Source organism: Pseudorca crassidens, chromosome 9 (genome assembly GCF_039906515.1).
Source record: "Pseudorca crassidens isolate mPseCra1 chromosome 9, mPseCra1.hap1, whole genome shotgun sequence".
NCBI classification, from domain to species: domain Eukaryota; kingdom Metazoa; phylum Chordata; class Mammalia; order Artiodactyla; family Delphinidae; genus Pseudorca; species Pseudorca crassidens.
In genome coordinates, this window is record NC_090304.1 from 5,824,158 (window position 1) to 5,848,161 (window position 24,004).

At 62.3% G+C, this 24,004-nt stretch overlaps 1 protein-coding gene across 1 annotated transcript; it reads right to left on the bottom strand.

The window, feature by feature from the left end:
* Positions 1 to 1,130: 1,130 nt before the first annotated feature.
* On the bottom strand, positions 1,131 to 20,215 carry GRK2 (G protein-coupled receptor kinase 2). Its single transcript, XM_067748127.1, has 21 exons — positions 19,972 to 20,215; positions 9,923 to 9,999; positions 7,944 to 8,017; positions 7,711 to 7,812; positions 7,549 to 7,623; positions 7,362 to 7,423; positions 6,512 to 6,563; positions 6,176 to 6,267; positions 5,785 to 5,884; positions 5,621 to 5,699; positions 5,402 to 5,532; positions 5,098 to 5,192; positions 4,918 to 5,025; positions 4,654 to 4,720; positions 4,238 to 4,338; positions 3,572 to 3,638; positions 3,394 to 3,489; positions 3,016 to 3,178; positions 2,718 to 2,854; positions 2,515 to 2,628; positions 1,131 to 2,430 (listed from the first exon to the last, which is right to left on the bottom strand). The coding sequence occupies exons 1-21, from the start codon at positions 20,082 to 20,084 to the stop codon at positions 2,266 to 2,268; spliced, it is 2,070 nt and encodes a 689-aa protein (XP_067604228.1). The 5' UTR covers positions 20,085 to 20,215; the 3' UTR covers positions 1,131 to 2,265.
* Positions 20,216 to 24,004: the final 3,789 nt, after the last annotated feature.

A 24,004-nucleotide genomic window follows, 5' to 3' on the forward strand; every position in this document is an offset into this window, starting at 1 on the left:
CTGAGTGATAGCACAGGCCTCCTGCTGTGCCATTTTGGACTCCCACTTCTGTCTCGTCCCCAGGTCCCGCCCATTCCCACTGGGCCACGTTCTTCCCATCTGACCCCTTTGCATCTCTTCCTTTACCACCACCATCATTATGACATCTCTTCCCTGGACAGAATCAGTGGCCCTTCACCCGTCTCCCTGCCTCCTGTCCTTCACCTCCTTCCACACGTCCTGCCTGTGGTAACAAGCAACTTGTTCTACAGCCAGCTCTCATCATGCAGCCCCAGTCCAGAGCCTGCAAGGACTCCCCAGAGCCTATCCAGGTTCGGGCTGCATCTCCATTGCCATCTTCGTCGTGCAGTCACTAAGTGCCCCTGGGCTCTGGGGTGGGTTCAGCCTGCATTCAGGGCCTCCCAGGCCTGGCTCCTTCCCACAGTGCTCCTGCCAACCTGAGCCACTCCTGACTGCCGGGCCCTTCCCTGCATCGGAAATGCATCCCCACCTCCTCCACCCCAGTGCTGGAGGCCCAGCTGAAAAGCCATTTCCTCAGAGGCTCCGTGGAGCTGAGTCCTTGCCAGCAGAGTCCTGCACGGAGCGGGCAGCAGCGACATCACCCGTGTGGGCCTGGACGGCAGGGACTTGGGGAAAAGAAAGTTGAACAGAGCCTCTGGGTACATGAGGCCTGGTGCTGGGGTATCCCTCAGGCTCAGGCTTCAGGGACCTCTACTGGAGGCTGCACAGCAAGGCCGGAGGTAAGACCAAAGCCAGAGAAGGCGAAGGCCAGAGACTGCGGTGTGGCCCCAAGGGCAGAGGTGCTCATCTGTCCACAGGGGTGTCCTCAGCATGGGTCCTGGAGGGCCAGGTGGGCTCGGTCGGTCCAAACATGACACCAGGCACCAAAGGGCAGGCACCTCCTCCTGCTTCCCTGGCAGTGGGCGGAAGACCCCTTCTGCTCCCACAGGGTAGGAGGGGCGGAGTGGGAGCCCCTCCCCGCCCCGGGGTGCTTGGGCCTGGGCTGGCCGTGGATGCCGGCTGTGGAGGTGGAGGGGATCTGGCACCACCAAGACCCTCTCCTCAGGCCCCAGCCCCGTGGAGACTGAAAATGACCATCGGGCACAAAAGAGTCTGACACAGCCAAGGAGTCAGGCACCATTTTTTATAAAAACGCGTATATCATTTTTCACTCTTTAAAATCACATTCAAAAATCGGCAAAGAGACGCCCCGGGGGGGTGGGGTGAGTAGATGGGAGTGGAGGGCCCGCTGACGCAGCCCTGGGGGAGAGGGCGCGACACCACACACGGCAGCGACTGGCATGAGGGGGCATGCTGCGGGCGAGGTGGCGCCCTGTGGGCAGTGGCACTGACGGGACACGGGGCTCTGGAGCTGGACGGCCGGGGGCACGCACGGAGCGGCCTGGCGTGGGGAGGGCTGCCCCACCCGGCCCCCTCTCACTGTGCTGCCCGGCCAGCCCAGGCCGGCCCCCTGTGGTCCTGGGCAGAAGAGGCCCTGCCCAGCCCAGGGAAGGGGGGCTCGGGGCCAGGCGAGGCCAGCGTGGCACAATCCACAGGTGCCTTTTCTGTGGTCCCTGAGCCTGGGCGCTTGGGGTGGGAAGAAGAGGGGGCTTCGGTGAGGGCAGCAGCAGCCGCTGCCAACACCACCCTCCTGGCCAAGCCCCACGGTGTCCAGGGAAGGTGGGAACGGGGGACCCTTCCCAAGAAAGGGTGCAGGAGCCTAAGTCACGCGGGAGGCCCTGGGGTCAGGGAGACAACGGGCCCCCTTGTCTACCGACTAGCTGGAGGGCAGGTCAGTGCAGGGCTGTGTCCCTGTTACAGGAGGGGCCGCGGTGGGAAAATTCAAGTAGCATCCCTGCCCTGCGGCCTCCCCTGGGCTGGGGAATGCCGGGCCACCCAGCTGGGCTGTGGGCACAGAGCTGGAGGTGGCCCAACTCCACGTGGCACCATCCCTGGGGAAGGGGCAGGAGGGCCGCTGGGGGCGGCTGCTCTCCCTGCACGGGAAGACACCGGGGGGTGGGTGGCCCCTGGGGGCGGGGCCGAGGGTGGCTGGACAGTGGCTGGGTGGGCGGCAGCGGGAGCCAAGGCAAGCGGGCCCCTCCCTGGGGGCTGGGCCAGGCTGGGGCCACAGGAAATCACAATAATTACAAAATAAAACCTTTTCCGCTTGGCGGGAAACCAAATAATAAAAATTCAACAAAATAAATTAGAGGTTTATAAAAGGCGGGCGGGCAGGAGGGCGGCCGGGCGGGTGGCGGCAGCAGGTCAGAGGCCGTTGGCGCTGCCGCGCTGCACCAGCGGCACCTTGCTCAGCTCCACGACAGGCGAGCGCGGCTTGTTCTTCATCTTGGGCACCCGCTGCACCAGCTGCTGGGCCTCGCGGTAGGCGTCACGCAGCTCCTTCTTCCATTGCACCAGCTCGGGGTCGCTCTGCACACACCCCGAGGTCTGTCAGGGGGGGCCCGAAGGCCACTCTGGCCCCGCCCCCGCCCACCGCCCCGGGCCCCCACTCACGTCGCACTGCAGGACGAACTGCTTGCCGCCGCGGATCTTGAGGAGGAGGCACTTTCGCTCCTTGATCTGTGTCTCCTCCACCGACTGGATCTCCTCCATGGTCAGCAGGCTCTGCTGCAGGGCGGGGAGTGGGCGGTGAGGGCGCGGGACAGGCCCCGCCAGCCGCCAACCCCAGGGGCTCCCGGCCCCGGCCCGCTCCTTACCGGGGCCTCGCCCTCGCCCCGCCACTCGAGCCGGTTGGGGAACAGGTAGAAGTACCGCCGCTGCCACTGGGTCAGGAAGGGGTTGCCCATCTTGGACATGTAGCCGTGCATGATGCAGTCCTTGCCCAGGGCGTAGTCTGATGCAAGAGAGTAAGAGAGGGGGACTCAGCCGGGCCCGCTCCGCCCGGGTTTGAATCCTGGGTCGGCTGCTCTCTGGCTGTGACCTTGGCTGAAACCTGAGCCTGTTTCCGATCTTTAAGGTGGGCACTGGGCGCCCACAGCAGCCGCCAACCCTCACCTTCCTCGTGGCCCAGCTGCTTGTTTTTGGTTTTCTTGCGGGCCTCCAGCCGGTCCGTCTCAGCGTTGATGGTGTCGAAGACAGTCTCTGCCACCTCCTGCTGCCACCGCTCCGAGATGGTGAGGGGGAAGTTGCGGTAGAGCTCCTGGTCGCTGTCCAGTAACTTCACCGCAGGGCCAGGGAAGAGACATCCATCGGCCACAGGCCTGCCTGGCCGCAGGGCCCCAGGGCAGGGTGGTCTGGTCCAACTGCCGCCCCCAGGGATGTTTGGGGAGGAGAAGCCTGAGGCCCAACAGGCAGACGGGGCTGGCATGGGGGTCTCACAGGGCAGAGGAGGGAGGAGGATGCCAGCCGGGCTGGGCAGGCAAGGCCCAGTACCTTGATTCCTTTTGTGTCCTCCTCATCAAAGGAGCCAATGTCGAAGGCGTCTGCCGCATTCACCTCCCCTCGTGGGGGCATTAGCGGGGGAGGGTACTGCAGCAGAACAGGGGCTGAGCATCAGCTCGGGGCAGGGGCTACAGAGGGCCCCACCCGGCCCCAGCCCCCAGGCTGTTACCTTCTGCAGGAAGACCATCTGCCAGTCCAGGGAACGGAAGAAGGGGCTCTCCTTCACTTCCTGGGCCCTGCAGGGAGAGCGGGTCATTGGGGCTTGGCACCACCCAGGCCAGGGGGCAAAGCCTGGGCTGTGGGGCAGGTGGCCCAGGTTAACTCCTGGTTCAGCCACTCTCTGGCTCTGCGACCTTGGGCAAGTCCTTTAAACCTCATCCGGTTTCCCCATCTCTAAAACGGGGAGAACAGCAGTTCCCACATCGTAGGGCTGCCGTGAGTTTTAATATTGTGAATCTTGCAACATCATGCCCAGCGCTTAGTGTATGTTTAATAAACATAAAAGGCTGCTGCCCTCATCATCTGTGTTACAAGGCCCCTTGGGAAGCTGGTCCACACCCACCTCCAGCAGCTGCACCGCAGGCAGCCCTCCCCCTGAGAACACTGGGCAGGGCTGGCCACGCCCCAGCTTGTGAACTCTTCAAAGGAGGCTGGGACCATGGACGAGGCTCCAGTGACAGGACACAGGCCTTGTCTTCTTAGGGGCACAGGCAGAGGCTTGGGCAGACTGGCCCAGCAGCCCACTGCAGAGGCCTAGACACAGCAGCGTGGATACCACCCAGGGCCCAGCAGGGAGGGAAGGCCTGGGACAATGGCCCTGGTCTCAGGCACTCACCCTCGGCCCAGGCAGCCTAGCCTCCTGTTGACGTCTCTCTGTAGCAGCCCCTCCAGCAAGGAGCGGAGCTCAGGGGAAAAGGAGTCGGGCAGCTCCACAGCCTGCAGGGAGGAGTAGGGGGACGTTGGCAGAGGCCCGGGCCCCATCCCAGCTCTGGGGCTCCTGAGGCTGCTTGGGGCAGGGGCAGGAGGGTCCAGGCCCCCAGCAGAGGGAGAGCTTCCTAACTGGCCCCTAGCAGGCATCTCTGCTCTGACGACAGAGAGACGAGAGCCTACAGGGAAGGAGGCCAGAGTGGGGTTAAGCGGCTGGAGATGGCTGCTGGCGGGTGAGACCCTGATGCCCGCAGGAGACTCCAGCCTCACTGTGGCCCCCCGTGGACTCCGCCCAGCCTCCCCGGGCTGGGACCCTCCACGCACCATGGTCAATGTCATTCTGTCGATCTCATGCTTGTCTTTGGTCTTGTGCTGCCGGAAAGGGCTATGCCTGGGCAAGAAAGGCCGAAGTCCAAGGTCAGAGGACGGGAATGGGGAAACTGAGGCAGGCAGCATGGACGATCCTTGCCGGCCCGGGGAAGAGCCTGTCTCTGTCCCGCCACCCCCCACCCCCGCCCCGCTCTGGATGGCCTGGGGAAGAGCCTGTCTCTGTCCCGCCCCCCTCACCGCCCCGGGACGGCCGCTCACCCTCGCAGCAGCTTGAAGAGCATGCAGCCCAGGGAGAACCAGTCGGCGCTGCTATCGTAGGCCACGCCCTTCTGCAGAACCTCGGGGGCCATGTACCCGTGGGTGCCCCTGTGGGAGCAAGGAGGCCATGAGTGGGTCTGGTGGAGGGTGCGGGAAGGGAGAGGGGGCTGGGGCACTCACACGCTGGCGTGGGGCTTCTTCTTGGAAAAGTCGCAGGCCAGGCCCAGGTCTGAGATGCGCACGTGGCCATGCTCGTCCAGCAGGATGTTGGCCGGCTGTGGAGGAAGCCCAGTGAGCCGTCCCCCGAGCAGCTCAGGACAGGGCCCGGCCGGGCAAGACGCCAGCTGGGGCGCTGTCTTTGCTCTAGAGGGTATGGGTGTCCAGGGACAGGGCCCTGGGTCGGGGGCGCGCAGGCGAGGAGCTGGGCCGGGCCTGTCTTGGGAACGGGGGCAGCCCGTGCTGGGAGGAGGGCGGGGCGCCTCACCTTCAGGTCCCGGTAGACGACAAAGCGGTTGTGCATGTGCTCCAGGCCCAGGATGATCTCGGCCGCGTAGAAGCGCATGTCGGCCTCAGAGAAGACCCCGTGCTGGGACAGGTGGTAGTGCAGGTCCCCGCCTGAGGGAAGCAGCCGAGCAGGGGGGTGCTCAGCTCCCACCCCGGCCCCCAGCCCCGAGGTCCACCTGGGGCCAGGCCGGGCACTCACCGTTCATGAGATCCAGGATGAAGCTGAGCTTGTCTGGCGTGTGGAACGCGTACGACATGCAGACGATGAACGGGCAGTCCTAGGAAGGGGTGGGAGAGGAGGTCAGCAGAAGCTGTGCCAGGTTCGGAGCCAAAGGCTGAGCTGGTGGCCAGCTGCCCGCTCACCCCGGTGCTGACGAGGGAGAGCATGATGCGTTCGTTCAGGGCCAGTGTCTCCCCTTGCTTCATCTTGATGCGCTTCTTGTCCAGACACTTCATGGCATACCTGCAGGGGAGGGGCTGGTTGGTCAGGCGGTCTGCTGGCACCTGCAGTGCAGGGCCCCAGGGGTGAGGTGGGGTGGGCAGTCCTCAGGGCCCTTGTGGGGAAGACTAGACACCACGACAAGCGTATGACACACAGAGACAGAGAGAGGGCAGAAGTGCTGGTGGGCCGGGGCTCCAGGGGCCACGGCAGGTAACAGAGCAAGAACCGTGTGTGGCCCTCTGCGGACACCTGCCCATTCAGGGCACCCCTCCGTGGCCCTCCTCTCCCTCAGGCATGCCACCAAGTGCTCACATCTTGCCCGTGTCGGCCTTCCGGCACCCGTAGACCTCGCCGAAGCCCCCTCGCCCGATGATACGGTGCACGCTGAAGTCGTTCATGGTCAGCTGCGGGGACGGCAGCAACGGGGTCACTGCAGGATGCCTGGGCCCCGCCCTGGGGCCACCGTCGCCATGTGCTTCCCTGCCTTGAGCTGTCCCCGCTGGGCTCCTGCACCAACCCCACAGCCAGCCCCTGGGCGTTGAAGGGTCGACTCCCCTGGCCTCCCTGGCCCTGGCCCAGCCCTGGGGCCCGGGTCCCTGGGGAGGGACAGCAGGGAGGGGGCTCTCCACGCCCACCCAGCCCACTCACATGGATGTTGAGCTCCACATTCTTCCACTGGCAAAATCGTGTGAATTTATCGCTGCGAGAGAAGAAACCAGGCTCAGTTGAGCCTTAGAAAGTGAGTGAAATGATGCTGGGGTGAGCCGGCCTCACCCACTACCATCCCCTGGACTCCCGAGCCGCAGTGCCCTCTTCTGGGGTTGCCCAGGAAGACTGCCAGCCCGAGCTGCCCCCAGCCCCCACAATGCTGGCGCTGCTGTCTGTCTGTGGGTTCCTGTTGGGATGAGATAAGCTTAGAGGTGAGGTCTTCCAGTCTGACCCCGACTTCCTGCTACCACATCCACAACAATGCTCACCCCATCCCTGCTTGCATACTTCCAGGGACACACCACTCATTCCCTGTGAAGCCCCCACTCCACGACTAAGCAGCTGGGACATTAAGAAAGCCGTTCCCTGCGTGGAGCTGAAATCTCCCTACAACTCCCATGCACCGTGAAGGCCACACTGGGCAGCGGGGTGGCAGTGTGTCCTCTCGGGCCCATCCCTACCACCAGCCTGATGCTTCTCAACCCCGACGGGCCCAGCAAGGGGCTAGACAGTTCATGGGAGGGAAGATGCGTGGGTGGTCCCTCGCTCCCTTTCGACCCTCCCTGGACAGGCTTGGAGGTGCCTGATGCTGGGAAGGGTGGGGCGGGAGTGTCGGGGAGTGTCGGGGAGGTGACGACCTCTTAGGAGCCCCCGCGCTGGCGTGTAGACAGCCCCAGGGGCCCGCGCGTTGGGGACTAAAGCAGGCTGGCTTCTCTCCTCCGCGCCATCCACGCCCCTTCTCAGAGCGGCCCTTCCCCACCTTCTGCTGCCGCTCACAGCCCGCTCTCACCTCTCAATGAATTTCTGGAACACATCTCCTCGGAGGTTCTGACAGATCTCTTCGATGTATGGCTACAGGAGGAAGCGGGAGGTTGGTGGCTGAGCCAGAGTGGGAGCTGACCAGGCTCTGGGACCTGTGCTGCCCAAGGGGGACCCCAGCCGGGCTGGGCAGCAGCGGGGAAAAGGCCAGCACACACCTGGAAGAGATCCGGAGGTACCTGCTTCTTCGCCAGATGGCCCTGGACGTGCTCGATGGCGCTTTTCGAGAAGGGCTGGGGAAGACAGAGGTGTGTTCGTTCTCCACGGGGCCACCCCTCCCGTCCCCACACCCCTGCCAGCACGCGGGCCCGGGCACTCACGTGTGAGCAGGCCAGCAGCTCCTTCATGATATACGTGTCAAAGATCTCCCGGCTGCAGGCCAGGCGCTCCTCCTCTGTCTCCAGCTTCTCGTATTTCTTGATCTAGAGGACAAGATCCCCACAGGTGAGCTTTGGCCCAGCGGGGCGCGGGGGTGTCTTACAGATTCAGCAAAAGCAGCCCCAGCCCTGCCCCTTTCTCCATGCGCAGCAGGGCCAGGCTAGCCCAGCCTCACCCCCTCGTAGAACTCCACCAAGGGCTTGGCCTCCTCCAGGTGCTTCAGGCAGAAGTCTCGGAAGAGCAGGTACCCTGAAAGCAAGCATCGTGCATCACGCCGAGCCACACACCCCGCAGAGCCCTGCCCATCATGGAGGGTGGGGTGGGCTTGGGGCTTCCTGGGCAGAACTGGCCGAGGAGGTGGCAGAGGTGATCTCTGCCCCAGGCAGAGGCTGGGCAAGGTGGCCTCGGAGGCTGTCGCCAACCAAAGATTCTTGGATTCGGGGTCGGGGCGCCTGCATCTCTACCCCTCTCAGAATCTGCGTCCTCAGATGATGGCTAGAAAGTGACAGGTGCCCTGGTGAGGCAGAGGTGGGGAACAGACTCTGGCGCCCGGGTCCCCCACCCTCTCACTGCAGTCTGGGGCCTGTAGCTCCTCAAGGAGGGCGACATACCCACCGGTCAGGCTGTGCAGGGTCAGTGAGGTCCACCCAGCCCAGGCCAGGGCTGCTGCGTGGGGGCAGGAAGGCAGCCTCCGGGTGGGGGCGGGGGGGTGTCCCTCTCCCTGGGCCTTACACCCCCCTCTGTCATCTGGCTGATTTTCACAGCAGCCATGAGAAACAGGCAGACAGGGAGGGCAGGTCCAGCTGGGGAAACCGAGGCTCAGGGAGACCTGTCAGGCAGGCGGTGTGCGGCAGCATGGGTAGAACTCAGGGCCCTTCTGTCCAGTGGCAGGTCCTGGGAAGGACAGGCCAGAGAGTGTGGCCTTGGTGCAGGGGGCCTCACAGGGCATGGGCCTCTGGGGAAGGGAAGAGGTGAGATGGGCTGCAGGAAGGGCTCACGGGAGACCTTGCGTGGGCTAGGCCTCATCCTCCCCAGGGACAGGGGCCGGAAGCCTGGCCCCAGAGCAGCCCTGGAGGGCAAAGCAGAAGGAAGGGTGGTCTCTACTCCCTCCAGCCCAACACGCGTGACCAGGCTCGAGCTGGGTGACTTTCCACACCTCTTGGGGGCACCGTCCCCACTGCCTGGGCACCTCCACCTCTGCCAGAGCTCGCAGCCAGCACTTCTGGTAAGGGCAGACTGGCCTTTCGAGAGTGTGCCTTTAGTAACTTGTGACCAGGGCTTCCCATGGGCCAGGGGCTTTCACTGCCACCGCCTCACCTGGCCCTCCAACAGTCTTCGGCAGCGGGGCTCCTGAGTCCTAGCTCCCAGGTGAGACTCAGAGAGGTGAAGCAATGTGCCAGGTCACACAGCACAGGCAGGGGACCCACACGGCGTGCTTCCCGACACACTGACTCGCTAAGCCTGACCTCCAACGCCCCGATCCTGCCAGGCCGGGCCACTCCCATTTCAGAGCCGGAGCTGTGTGTGGCCGGAGCCTGCTTCCCTGTGCCCCGCCTCACCCTTCCCTGTGTGCCAGGTCCGTGGGGTGGACCCACGAAGCCTCTAAGACACGGGCACTGAGGACGAGGAACGGAGGGGCCGGCCAAAGCAGGCTGCTCACAAAGAAGGCCCGTGGGGATGGCGGGGGGGGGGGGGGGGGGGGGGCGGGGGCGACCACAGCCTGGCGGGCGCCACAGGAAGGGCCCCGCCCCTTCCTGTCAGTTCTACCAACGGCCCCGAGCAGCTGTGCCTGCACCAAGGGGAAGCTGCAACTCTCAAAAACAAACCCCAAAGGAGGAACTTCCCTGGCGGCCCTGGGAGACTGCTGGCCCCGCCCCTTCAGGGGGCTCCGGGGCTGACGGCCAGGGGCTGGGAGGGCACTACGTCACCGCCCTGCCTGCTGTCACCGAGGGAGGCGGGGGGCTCGCTGGCTGCCCTGCCCCCTGCCCCGGTGGTTGGGAGGCCAAACCTCCTGGGAGAGGGGAGCACAGCCCAGTCGGCTGGGATGGGGGCAGGAAGGCGGCCCCGGCGTCATCCTGCCCACACCCCCCCAGGCCTGGGCAGCAGGACAAGTGGCAGAAGCCCCAGGGCCGGCAGAGCCCCCACCGTACTCACCCAGCTTCTGGGAGAAGACCTTCTCAAAGGTCACCTCGCCCCGGTCCTCCAGGTACTTCTGCATGACGCTGCGGATGCTGAAAGACACAGGGGCCGGGGTGACCTGGAGCCCCCAAGGCTCCTGTCAGGCCTGCTGGCCCTGCTTCCCTGGAAGGTCGCTGCTTCCTCTCCCAGAATCCAGAGTGGAGGGCACTGCTGGTGGGTGTCATCGCTCCCTCCAAGAAGGCAGCCACCCCTGTTGGACCTGACCGTGGCCACACCAGAGGGACCTGAGCAATGCTGTGCCTGCCTACCAAGGCTCTGTCCCCCACAGCTAGGGTGACCAGCAGGTGGCTGCTCAGAAGCCTGGTCCCAGCGCTGCCTTGTCTGGCTTTAGGAACTTGGCCAAACCTCAAAAGCCAGGACTCACCCATCAGCAAATGATGGGTCACGAAAATATGGCCCATCCTGACAATGGGATACTACTTGGCCAGGAAATGGAGTGAAGTGCTGGTGTGCGTGTGCGCACGGTATGGATAAACCTAAGAGGATTCTGCTACCTGAACGGACAGTCACAAAAGGCCACATGTTATATGATTCCATTTATACCACCTGTCCAGAACAGGCAAGTCTACAGACAGAAAGCAGGCTATTGAGTGTCAGGCTGGAGAAGAAAAGGGGAATAACTTCTAATGGGCACAGGGTTTCTTTATAAGGTGATGGAAATGTTCTGGAATCAGGCAGTGGTGAAGGTTGCACAACACAGTAAATGTGTTGAATTGTACACTTCAACATGATGAATTTTATGTTATGTGAATTATATCTCAATATTGAAAAAGAAAAGCCAAGCCTCAGCTCCCGTGTCCCTGATACCCGAAGTAAAACCCCCTGCCCCTGGGTCGCCTGGGAGGGCAGCAGAGCAGAGGCCACTGTTGTGACCACGGAAGCCCAAGCCCACACTCCCCGCCCCCGGCTATCTCCCCCCACTGCCGAGTGCTGTCTGGGAAAGCCACACCTGGCCACGCTTCACGCCTCAGTCACTTCTTGCTGTCCCTTCCTCTCCTTTCCTGGGCCACCTGCAGTCCCACCCTGCCAACCAGCTGTGGTCCCATTTGGACCTCACTAGCCTGGGTTCCAGCTGCCCATACGGAGGGCCGTGCTGGGCAGTCACACCTGAGCCTGTACGATGCTCACAGGCCTCAGGATACGTGGGGCTGCCAGCAGGCCACGGATGAAGAGGACTCTGTGTGCCCACCTCTCTGTATCCCCGTACCCCTGTTGGAGCCCAGCACAGGGTCCTGCTGCCCATCACCTAGTGGAAGGTGCCATGCAACCCTGCCCCCCCCAGGCAGGCCCTCCCAGTCCTGCACTGGTGGTTCTGTGACATTAGACAGCATGAGACAAAGCCTGAGTAGGGCCCTGTCATCTGGAGGAGACTCAGACAGGAAAGAATGTTCTGGGTCATTGGGAGAGGCCGTGTGGAGAAGGCAGAACCTCACTGGGTTCCTCAAATGCAAACAGGATGTCACAGGTGACAAAGTCCAGGGCAGGTGGGTGGGCATGGGGGCAGGCAGGGAAGACCCAGCCAGGGATGAGCCACGGGGCAGGGCGGAGGCTCAGCAGACAACACTTGGGAAGCTCGGTCCAGGGCGGCGGGTGAGCGGGCAGACTCTGCTGCGGGTAGGTACCACAGGAGGAAGCCCAGGTAGCTGATGACACTGGGCCAGGAAGGAGGGGAAGAAACAAGGTGGGGTAGGAGCAGGCTCGTCTGTTGGATGGATGGATGGAAGGACAGAAGAAGAGCTGACGAGGCCCTCTGGGGGTCTTGAGGCCCCGGGCCCCATCAGAGAGGGGGCCTGAGGAGAGAAGGCTCCAGGCAGGGCCAGTGCAGCCAGCAGACGCCGCCCAACCCCTGGCCTGGGCTCGCAGGTGGGGCGACTCCTGCCCTGTCCTGCTCAGCACTTTCCTTCTCAGGTGGTCTGGGTGGAGGCCCAGGCCCTCCCGGGCCCTCGTCCGCATTCGGGCCACGCAAGACAACATGGGAGCGTGCAGAGCCGGCGTGAGCAGTCCTGGAGCTGTGACCCCTCCCCCCAGACGCTCAGAGATGCCGTGACCTCCTCCGAAAACTGTCTCCAACAGGAAGAAGGGTGCCGATGACCTGGACAGCCCTCCTGTGTCGCCATCCTGTGACTCCAGCCGACAAGGGAAGAGCCCCAGCTGAGGGCCAACGGCCCAGTGGCCCTGAACTACCACGTCAGAGCCGGTTCCCTCCCAGAAAGTGAGGACGCCCTCCACAACCACAGGGACTCCAAGGCCGGGACGTGGCCCTCAGCCACGCTGGCACACTCTCCCCTCCTGGGGGCCACACACCTGCTCACGTCCACCAGCCACCGTCAAGGACACATCTCCCTGGCCCCGTGGGACTCCCAGGGACTCAGGAGGTGAGACCAGCCCCCAAGTCCCTCATGCACTTCACACACATCAGAAGCTAAAAAATCTGTGACACTGAGCAAGACGCAGCCCCCACCCTGGGGCCTGCGGACTGGAGACAGGGAGCCCAGGGAGTCTGTGGGGCGCGTTCTGCGCCGATCTCTCAGGGCTCCCAGCTCTGCGAGGGACAGCTTGGGGCCTCCCGTTCGGACAGGGAAACAGGCCGGGGGGTGTGCTGGGTGAAGCACAGCGGGGTGGGCCCAGTCCAAGGTAGCGAAGGCTTGGCAGGGTCACGAGACCAGGCAGCCGGGAGGTAGGGGTGTGGAGCCCGGGGACCCTGCGAGGGCCAGATTTCTCCTGGGAGGTGGACAAAGCAATAAAGAGGGAAGAAATATCACAAGATGTCGATCTTCCATGGGGCTGGATAGTCAGAGGGAACGTCCAGACAGGCAGATGCAGGTGACAGGCAGGGTGACTCCGGCCTGTCAGATGACCCTACGGGGCAGCTGGGCATAGCCCCTGCAGTAGTCACTGGGAAGCCCCTGCCCCTGAACCAGCAAGACTGGCGCCAGCTCAGCCAAGGCGGCGCGATGGGAATGCCCAGCCCAGAGCAGTGCCGCCACTTCCCGCCGCAGGCTCGTGGGCTGGACGTGCAAAGGCCGGGAAACACGCTCGCAGAGGGCCTGCCCGCGAGAGAGCGGAGCCGCCAGCTCCTCTCCAGGCATGGCACCCGGCGCGGGCCTTCTGCCCTCCTGGGGGCTCTGCCACCGGCTCGGCCCAGGGCGCGGAGGAAAGGCCCGGGCTCCGCGCTGCTCAGTGGCCAGACCCTGCCTCCCTCGGAAGGCTGCACAGGCTGGATGGCCACAGCATTCTTCCCAGCCCGCAGCACTTCCACTTTCTTCCTTAAAAAGAAAAAATGTTTTCTAAATAAAATAAACACACCCCCCCAACCAAACACGACGTCAGACTCGGCGGAGTCCTTGAAGGAGAGGCCCCCAAGGCTGCAACGTTAGGGTTTCCTGTCCATTCCCACAGGGCTGGAGCCCAGGGAGCTGGCAGGTTAGACAAGTGTGTTATGGGGGATGCTCCCGCCAGGGTGGCAAGTACAGGCTGGCACAGGAGGCGGTGGCGGCCTCCTGGGCTGGGTCACCTTCATCTCCTACCCCCTCTCCCTGATACTGGCGGAGTCTGAGTGGCGAAGGCCCCAGAGCAGCATTCCTGTCCCCGCCCAGGTCAACAACTCTGATATCCAGGAGCACGTGGTCCCCAGATGGACTCCAGGTTGTCCAGAGAGCCCAGTATCTGCACCCTCCCCGCCCCAGCCCCACCCCCAGCCCCCGAAGGACCCAGTCCCTCCAGGGAACGGCCTCAGTGGCCTTAGTTGCTGCAGTCGGACCGGTACCCAGGCCTGGGCTCCAAATGGCCCTCCCCACCTCCCTCCCTGAGGCCAGGCCAAGTCACAGACTTTAAATGTCCAGTTTCCCCACTTGTAAAATGAGGATGTCAACAAATGCTGAATTGCCAACACTGAGCTGGCCACTGAAAAAGGCGGAGAGGACACAGCAAGAGAACGCAGCCCTGCTGCGAGGGCCGTCAGCTCCCTCCCTCTCCTGAAGGGAGCCCTCCTGCTGGAACCCCCAGCAAGCGCCTCCTTCTGGAATGTGACCAGAAGCCACCCGGTCTTGCTGGGGTCTCAGCCCCACACCTGCTGTGTCCTCAGAGGGTGGGGCTCTGACTGGCAAGCCTGCCCCGCGGCTGGGCCCATGAGCACCCCACCCCCGAACCTGAGCCTGAGCGGCTGCCACTCCACTCTGCTCACAGACCAGCCTCAGGCACTCGTGCCGCACAGTCTGGGGGCCCCAGTGGGCAGAGCCCGATACCTGCCCTGCCAAAGGAGCAAGGGCCCCCTGGCAGGAGCTGCCCGGCCCCGCTGCCCGACAGCCAGGGCTGCTCACTCTGCTCCAGCTGCTCTGAGGAGCAGGCCCAGCCTGACACCAGGGGAGAGAGCACTTCCGCCCTCCCAGCCCAGAGCGCGGGCTGGGGTGATGGGACGGCAGGGAGGGGGTTAGGGCTGAAGGGGAGGACTTCCGGCACCTTCCGGCACCACATGGTTCAAAGGGAAAGCTAAGTCCTTCACTCTGTGGTACACGGGCCTCACAGATGACACCCACTCAGGGTCACAAACCGTAGCTTGTATGGACCGGGAGGGACCGCAGGGTCAGAAGCAAACACACTCATCTTGATGGTGAGGAAATCAAGGCCAGAAGAAGCTGAGTAGCTCACCCTGAGTCCCAACCAAGTTAGCGGCAAGAAAATGTCCAGCCCTCCCTGAGAAAGGGCCTCCCACCAGGCAAGGGCCTAGCCCAGCCTCTGCCGGAGAGCTGGGTGCAGAGTCCCAGGGGACCCCGGACTCTTGCCCTGCCCGCCTTGCCCTCCACCCACTGCCAGTGGCTGCGGGAGCCCATCAGGCTGGGGGCAGCCTTGGCCGGCACCTGGCCGGCCAAGGGCCATGGCTCCTGTGCTCCCGTGTGACAGGAATGCCAGAACCACGAAACCGAGGACGGTGCAAGCTGGCCCAGGGACTCCGGGCCTGGCGGGCATGGTGCAGCCACGCCGGGAACCGTCACGCTCTGGGAGGCGACGGCGGTTAAGCCAGCAGATCAGAGGCTGCAGCCGTGGCTGGGACGCTCCTCCGTGGCATTTCCAGGAAACCTGGCACCGAGGTGGCAGCAGCATGAGGAAGTCCCCTGGGGCTTCTTATTAATATTTCTCAATGACTCTCCTTGGGGCTGACAACATCCTCTGAGCTCGAGGACAGGGCCACACATCAAATGGGGAAGACCAACCCAAACGGCCAACTCTGGAGCAAGTCCTGGGCCAGAGAAGAGAAAATGACAGCACGGGGCACCACACACGAGCCCACCACGAGTGTCCGCAGCGACCCAGGTTCCCCAGGGCACGGTGGCCACAAAGTGACAGCTTGCAGGATGTGCGGGAAAAGGCACTCCGGCGGCCTTGTCACACATCACGACCTCTACACCCCGCAATTCACTGCTGCCATCACCTCAGAACAGCTTCCAGGGCTCCCTGCCCTGCAGCTCCCAGAAAGGGGGCCATCCCCGACCCCAAACCCAGAATGGCCTCCAGAGTCAGAGAACCCCCTGCTCAGAGAACAGAGCTGCTAACACATTCACACCTGAAAACCCACTTCTGAAACCCCGCTCTTTGGCCCGCGGAGACACTACCCTCCCTGTCAGCAGCGATGCAGAGAGGGCAGGTTATTGTTTTAGAAAAGGCTGCAGCCAAACGCCTCATTTTTCCTGTTTGAAACAGGTTAGTGAGAACTCGAGTGTGACTCTGTCTTATGTGTCCAGCAGAGGACACTGGCCCCTCGGGGCCACAGGAACAAAGGGCAGGTATGCTGGAGGCTGTGCGCTCCTCAAAGACTCTCACGTGCTCGTGGCTTCTGCTGTCTGTTCTGAGGCGGGAGCGTGGTATCCTGGAAGCACCAGCCGTGTGCACGCAGACCCACCCCACCGGCCCCCAGGTGCTCGGCCCCCCTGCAGAGCCTCCCTGGGTGCCCGGGGCAGGCAGGAAACACCGCTGCAGAGCCTGCCTACACCTGATGTCACCGGGAGTTTACTACTAGGAATTAATCGTGCATTAATAGGACACGTTTTTCCCGGGTTGACAGAGCCCAGATTCCCCGACACGGATTCCAACCTGTCATGCTCACGCGCCCTTCAAATCCTTTTACTGAGGGAACAGCAGGCGGGCGAGCAAGTTAATGGCAAAAATGTGAAACCCCATGATCTGGAAAGGAGAACAGATGGGAAAAGATGTCCCGGAGACCCATTCCTGGGGAACGCGGGGGCTTCAAAGGCCCAGAGGGAATGACTGCCCAAAAGAGGATCTTGTTTTGTGGGGGGAGGCGGGGGCGGAGAACGCTGCTACTGGAGTGGAAAGTTCTGGGTAAGGGATAAAGGCTGAAAACAGCAGGGTTTCTCCTGGTGATGCAGAACTGGAAGGAGAAGGAAGGGAGAAAACCACTCCCTGCACCTCTTCCCGCTCCACAAATCAAGGGCAGGAAGTCCTGGGAGCAAAGAGTTAACAGGAATGAAGAAGCAGCGGAGGAAGAGCTGCGGGTCTGGGAGACGGGGAAGCCAGAAAAGGGCAGGAAGGAGGAAATCCACGGTGGGGGAGGGACCAGGAAAGGAAGAGCCCAGAGAATGGGAGGCTGCAAGAGGCACCGGGCTCTGACATCTGCCGCTGGGGCTGCCACTGTCACCAGGGAAGGCAGGGACATCTCCTGGGACCGCCCAGGCCGGTCTCCTCCGCCAGGAGCCCAGAGATTAATTACACGAGGCCTCCGTGGTCACATGAAGCAAATGACGCTAATTGCAGGACTGCTGCCGCTGCCGGGAAAGCGAGACAGCGGCTCCTTCAGGGAGAGGCCCAGACCACAGACCCCGAGGGCCGAAGGAGCGGAGAGGTCACCGGTGAAGGGCAGCCCCTCGTTTTACCGAGGTGGAAACGGAGGCAGGCTGGGCCAGCATAAGGGACGTGCTGGTGCCCATGTGAGCTGGGACTGCGGTGGGATTAGAAGCCGGTCTCCTGATTCCAGCTGCACTGCTGCCTCCCTCCATGAGAAGTGCGAGAAATGGGTCTGTTTCCTCGGGTTCTATAGGGTGACAGAAGGGAAAGCCCGCGTGCCAACTGAGTGGCACTGTGCCCAACAGCTCCTGTTCCGCAGCGCTCAGAAGTCAGAGCTGTGATGGCAGCTCCAGCTCCCGGCCAAGCCACAACCTGGGCACCAGCCGCAGGGAGGCTGCCAAGAGGGACCACCCCACGATGGGAACGGCTCCAAATGGCACCTTGTCATAGACAAACCGCGGCCTTCGTCCCTGGCCCTGACCCCAGGCGTGGAGCCATCTCCTCCGTGCACTAGCTTTGCCACAGCAGCTCAGCTCTATCCCAGCCGGCGGCGAGGGGCTGGGCCTTGATGGTGCCGGGGGCTGCCCTTGTGCTTCCGGGCCAGGGGTGCCAGCTGCCACATTCCACAAAACAAGGACCGGGCTGAGAGCAGAGGTACAGAGGGGTGTGTGGAAGAAATGATGCATAGCAGGAGTCCAGAGACCCCAAGTTCAAGTGCCACCTCGCCTCTGGGACCAAGTCTCTTCCCCTCTCCCAGCCTCAGTTGCTTCAACTATTAAGTGGGAAAATACCACCTGCCATGCCTGTTTCCCACAGTCGTGAAAAGGATAAAATGGAGTAAAAAGCACTTTGCAAACTAGGAAGTGCCAGGCAGACGTAAGATACAGTCATAATGATCTTCAGGGCAGGAGACATCTGACACAGGGGGTGGGCGAAGCATAAAGCAAAGAGTGGCATATCCTCCGAGGCGGGAGGCCTGGATTCCTAGGCCCTTCCCCAGCCTCAGCTCACTAACAGTCACTGCTCCTCTAGTCCATCTCACAGGTGTGGGCAATCTGCCCAATGCGGTGCCGCCAGACGGTGACCCTACCTGAGAGCCCATGACACCTGGCTCTCGGTCTCCTCCTGTGTTCCCCTAAAACTCACAGCTCACCTGGTTTCAGACACTATACACAGTCCTGATGTTTCTTGAGCAACTACTACATGCAAGGCATGGCCTTGCCAACCTCACAGGTTAGTTTTTGGATCGACTGAGATGACAAAGGTCAAAAATAAATAATTATAATTTCCACCATTACTCCTATCACCACCATCAATATCACGGATGTAAAGGGGACAGGAAAAGAGGAACATCTTGTTGCTCACGGTTCTAACACCTGCAGAGCCAACCCAAGGCGGGGCCCCATCAGGAGCAATGCATTCTGGGGCGAGATTACCCAAACAGAGAGAGTTCCAGAAAAGGCCCCGCCTCATACTTTGCAGAAGTCCAACCTGCCAGAGGGTCTCGAGGCCAAGGCCACCAAGGAGAGCCGCTGTGAGACCCAGAGGGTGACTCCCCCATTTCCTCCCTCGTGGCTTTGTCATTTCTGAACTCATTTCTGTTCTAACTGTCGCCGCTCCCTGGACAGCCCGCAGCTGACAGTCAGTCTGGTTCCCGTTTTGAGAAATCTGATTGCAAATGTCTTAGAAAAAAAGGGCCCTAACGGCCTTTTCAAAACGCAGGCCAATTTTCCTCTCCCAGGCCTGGTGTTCAGTCAATCTGAAACCCAGAGAACGGGTCACAGAGGAGGGCACCAGAGACATGGGCACCGTACCCCCTCCCCACCGCCGCAGCCTTGGGCCCTGCTTCAAACTCAGGATGCCACAGAGTCACAGTCCTTATTTCACACCATCCACATTTCACAGATGAGAAAACCGAGGCCCAGAAATGGGAAGGGACTTGCCCAAAGTCACATGATAAGACCAGGAGAGCTAGGACGGGCCCAGGCTCCTGGGCTGGCAGGGCACCAGCATGGCAACTCTTAGGCAGGGATGGAGGAGCTTCTGGGGCTGGCCTCACCACGCAGCATGAGAGATCGTGGTGGGCACATGGCTCCTGTAGATGCAGAATGGCCAGGCCCCCCTGGCTCAGGCCACAGTGGTGGACACAGTGTGGAACCAGAAGCCGGAAGCCCCGATCTGGTGGCCAGCCACCACCCTGGATGCCGGTGACACTGGGCAGGCCACTCACCTCTGGGCCTTCAGCTTCCCCACCTGTTCCATGGGGACAAAACCACACCTGACCTACCCGCCCATGGGCTGCTGTGAGGCTCAGGCAATGGGAAAATACTCTAGAAGCCGTAAAATGCTGGACAGCCTCAGCTATTGTCCGTATCCTGTCCACTCCTGTGCCCAAATCCTGAACAGATGAAACTTGGATATCAGGTGCAATGGTATCAGTTACCTCACAGAAAGGTGGCAGCTGTGGTCCAGCTGCTGCAGGGGTGCTGGGACGTCCCCTGGCAAACAGTACCCACGGGGCACCACAGGCGGGCCTCACCAGAGGAGGGATTCGAGGGGAGAGGGACTGAGGGATGTGGCGCACACCATACCCTGATCCCCACGCTACCCCGGCCCCCAAAGCACTCTCAATCCCCACCCCAGGCCGGTGACCCGCCAGAAGAATGGGGAAGATCCGGGAAGACTTGTCTGCCCCAAACCTCACAGAAGTGTCCACCCGAGGGGGACCAGGGGCGGGGGGGGGTGTGGAACCCCAAGGCGGGGATGCCGAGAGTAGGGGCGGCGAAAGGATGGGCGATATAGTCAGGCCAGGTAGATGGGCAGGCAGAGGAGGGGACTCCACGGGACCCGGGGCCACCCGGAGGAGGAAAAAGGGGAGCACGGAGGCTCTGGGGGAGAAGGCAAGGGCGAGGGGCTGACGGAGAAGGGGGCCAGGCGGAGTGTGTGAAGGGAAAGGCAGCAGAGTAGGGCAGGGGCACTGAGCGGGTCGGGGAGCCAGTGCAACTGGAAAGTCCCGGCGTTGGGGTGCTCCGGGTTCAGGTGCACAGGGCCTGGGGCGCAGGGGTCCGGTCAGGGCTGCGGGACGCGGAGAGCTGGCGGGGCAGAGGGGGTCTCGGGGCCAGTGCCCGGGTGGTCTGGGGCTGCGGGGTCGGGGCTCGGGGAGCGGGGCCGAGGGGCCGGCGGGCCGGGGCCGGCGCCCGCCTCACCTGGGCTCGGGCAGCAGAATCTTCTTGCTGGCGCGCGCGGCCGGCGTGGCCTTGCTCTTCTCCATGGCCATCAGGTAGCTCACATCGGCCAGCACCGCCTCCAGGTCCGCCATCTTGGCGGCGGCGGCGGCCTCTCCCGCCGCTCGGCTCCGCTCCGCTCGGCGCGCTCGGCCCGGCCCGGCCGCTCCGTCGGCCTCGGGCGCCGCCGCCTGCCTGGCCCCGCTGGGCGCCCGCGGCTCCGCTCGCCGCGGCTCACAGGCGGCGCCGCCCCATGGCGCCGGCTCAGGCCCGGCCCGGCTCGCTCGGCTCCCGCCGGGACTGCAGTCGGGCCGCCGCCGCCGCCGTCGCCGCCGCCGCCACCGCCGTCGCCGCCGCCGCCACCGCCGCCGCCGCCGCCGCCGCCACCGCCGCCGCCCGCGCCCCGGAGCCGCCGCCGCCTCCGACCCCGCCTGCCGCGCACAGCGCCAGCGAGCCCGCGAGGGGCCGGGCGGGCGGGCGGGCGGGCGGGCGGCGGCGCCCCCTGGAGGCCGCGCGGGCTGGACCGAGCCTGACCCCCGCGGCACCAAGACCCCGCCTCAGCCCCCAACCAGGTCCTCCGCTCTCTGACCCCGACCCCCAGCCATGACTCTGACCTCAGACTTGGAACACGACAGGGACCCTGGCCAGAAGAAGACCCTAGACCCAGACCTTGACCACAGCTCAGATCACAACTCGGATCCCAGGCTCCAAGACAGACCATGGCTGTGACCCCAGACTGCCATTGCAGAACGTGATCCCAGGGACTTGGATCTCCGACTGTAGCTATAACCCCTGACCCCTGACCTTGGACAGAGTCGGAAACCTGACGCCAGACCCGGATAACATTCCTGACCCCAGACTCCAAACAGGACCCCAGACCTAGACCTTGGACCACCACCTCAGACTCTGACCATGACCTCAGATCACCACCCTGGGCCCAACCCCCTTCAAACCCAGATCCTGACACTGACCCCCGACCTGCAACAGGACCCCAGATCCAGATTTTGGACCATGACCTCACTGATCCCAACCACAGACCACCACCTTGATCCCATCTTGGTTACTGACCCCAACCTTGATTCCACCCCCAGACTCAGACCACTATCATGACTCCAAACCCTGGACTTAGGGGCAGGGCCCAGACCTGGGCTTGGACCATCAATCCCAGACCAGGGTTCTAGACCCAACACCAAAAACTCTGGACACGGACCCAGGACCAGGACATCCAACCGGGACCCAGACTGGACCTAGAACCCTTAACAGGTCGCCATGGACCTGGGACCTGACAACTGCAGTCAGACTCCAGACTTACCCCAGGCCCAATCCCCATTCCTCCTGCCCCAGACCCAATCCAGGCCCCCAGGGCTCCCACTCAGGACCAAGGATCCTGCACCAACACCACTCCCCGCCCCAGACAAGAATCATCACGATTCCACAAAGTGGGATCAAACCTCTCTCAGCCTGGGAGGGCACCCGGGTCACTGTACTGCCTGGCAAGGGAAACTTACTCTGCTGACAGCCCACGGTGGGGGGGTTCCATGTGTCTCAAAGCGGCACCCCTTACTCAACACGCCCTCGAGAGCCTCTCTCTGCTTTCCAAGGTGACAAGATCCCCTCCCAGTCCTGGGCACATGGAGCCAAAGCCTCATGCCAGTTGGTGGGCCAGTAATCAGAACACTTTTGCAAAGCATAGGATCCCCACGCCCCGCCCCCGGTCTTTGCACTTCTCAGCCTACCTTCTGAGATCAGCCTCGGCAGAGCCTGGAACCAGAGCACATCAAGACAATGAGGTCCCCTCGTCAGTGGGCGACACCACCATCCACTCAGGTACTCAAGCCAGAACTCCAGGCATCATCCTTGGCTCTCCATCTCCCCCTTCCCTAATCTGTCACCACACCCTCTTATGTGGCCTCCAGATAAGAATCTTCTTAAACCTGTCTGCTTCTGAGGATCCCCACAGCTGCTGCCCTGATGCAGGCCCTGACCAGAGATGCCTCTCCCCAGTCTAGATCTGATAGGGTTACTGCCTGCTTAGCACTGAGAAGCAGTGCTCCCGGACCTCTGGGGCTGCTGAGAGTGGGAAATCAGAGGAGGGCCCACTCTGCCCAAAGTAGATCAGGTGAGCAAGTTCCTTAACCTGCAAGTCAAGGTCTTGGATGAGTGGGTCCTGCTCCCCTCTCAGGCCTGTGTTGCCACCATCCCCTATGCCTGGGGTCCCCCCACCAGCCTACCCATCAGTTTTTACCTCTGTGCCTTTGTTCTTCTGCCCTGTGTCTGGAAGCACTCTGTGTGCCCTCTTCCCTGGCTAATTCTTGCTCATCCATTAAGCCCCACCTCCTCCAGGTAGCCTTCCCCAATCCCCTGTCTCCAATTCTGTCCATCTCCAGTTCTGCACTAACTGCCTACTTCCTTGATTTGAGAGCATCGTCAGTTGCAAGATGCATCATTTCAAGTTTTTGACAGAGGGATGGGATGTGTGTGTGTGTGAAGCTTTATTAAATGTTTGCATCCATTGGAAAATGCATCCTGATGTTAGAAATGCTAACGTATAAAAAAAAGTGTTCAGGGCTTCCTTGGTGGTGCAGTGGTTGAGAGTCCGCCTTCCGATGCAGGGGACACGGGTTCGTGCCCTGGTCCGGGAAGATCCCACATGCCACGGAGTGGCTGGGCCCGTGAGCCATGACCGATGAGCCTGCGGGTCCGGAGCCTGTGCTCCGCAACGGGAGAGGCCACAACAGTGAGAGGCCCGCGTACTGCAAAAAAAAAAAAAAAAAAGGGGTTCATACCTCCTCCCACTGCCCACCGTGGGACCTGGCACAGAAAAGTAGAGTCAATGTTTGATGAATGAATGAGTGACTGAGTGAATGAGCTCCACAGCCCAAGGTGGCACATGGAGTTTGGGGTAGAAGACGGCCAGAGGCACAGGAGGATGCACCAGAAGGCTTCTAACTTCCTCTCCTCCCGCCTCTCCCCAACTCTTCTGGACTCTAACTACGGCCACCTGGGGTTTCTGGAACCACTCCTATTTAAAAATCCTGTCTAAAGAACTCATCAGACCAGAGTCCCCGTGAATTCTGAAAAGCCAGCCATCCTGCTCCCGGAGGTGGCCCTACCTCCCCGACACCACCTGAAAGCCCAGAAGGCCCTTCCCAGCCACTGCCCAACCCACAACCCAGGCAGGCCTGAAGCTGGGGTTGAAGGAGGGGTGGGGGATGGAGGGACGGAGGGACGGAGGGAGGGAGGGAGGGAGGGAGAGAGAGAGAGTCTCCAGGGCACCCCTCACTGATTCCTGGGACCCTGGAAAGCAGCTCTTGGAAGCCCTGGGCTGGGGCTTTTTTTGGGTAGTGCTGCCCTCTGGTGGTTGAGGGAAGGTCGATTGTCAACCTGCCTTTTCAGGCTGGCTTCAGTCGTTTTCAACCAACTTTGGTGCCTAGACCGTGTCAGCCTCTGGCTGGAATGCTAGGAGTGAATGAGGAGTGGAACCCCGTCTCTGCCTAGCTGGCAGGACTGCAGATACATCATTACCTGGCATCTTGCCCAGATGACTAGTAGGTGTTGCAAATTTAACGCGTCCCACACTGAGTTCTGGCTCCGCACCCGGCCCGGTCCCACCTGCTCCTCTCCCGCCTCCCCATCTCAGTAGTGGCTCCTTCCTCCTCCGAAAAAACCTCCATTCCTCTCTTCCCTCACTTGCCTCTGCCGGCCCCCCCCCCCCGCCCCCACATACACATGCTCTCATCCAGCCTGTCCTGTCGACTACTTGGTGTATCACCCCAAATCCTTCCACTGTGCCCTGCTAAACCCGATCTGAGTCCCATCACCTGGGGCTGCCTGGCACTGATGCCTGCACCAGCCTCCTCCCTGCCTCTCCTCTAGCCAGAGTTTTTTTGTTATTTATTTATTTATTATTAAATAAATAAATTTACTTATTTATTTTTGGCTGCACTGGGTCTTCGTTGCTGCGCGCACGCCTTCTCTAGTTGTGGTGAGTGGGGGCTCCTCTTCGTTGTGGTGC

Bases quoted from the DNA above. Each gene is read 5' to 3' on its own strand.
- GRK2 (XM_067748127.1), bottom strand. From the start codon at position 20,084: ATGGCGGACCTGGAGGCGGTGCTGGCCGATGTGAGCTACCTGATGGCC. The intron at 7,813-7,943 runs GTGAGGCTGGGC...CTTGTCCTCTAG, and splicing joins TGGTGGAGTTCTACGAGGGG to ATCAAGAAATACGAGAAGCT. The intron at 5,885-6,175 runs GTGAGCACTTGG...CCTCCCCTGCAG, and splicing joins AAGGCCGACACGGGCAAGAT to GTATGCCATGAAGTGTCTGG.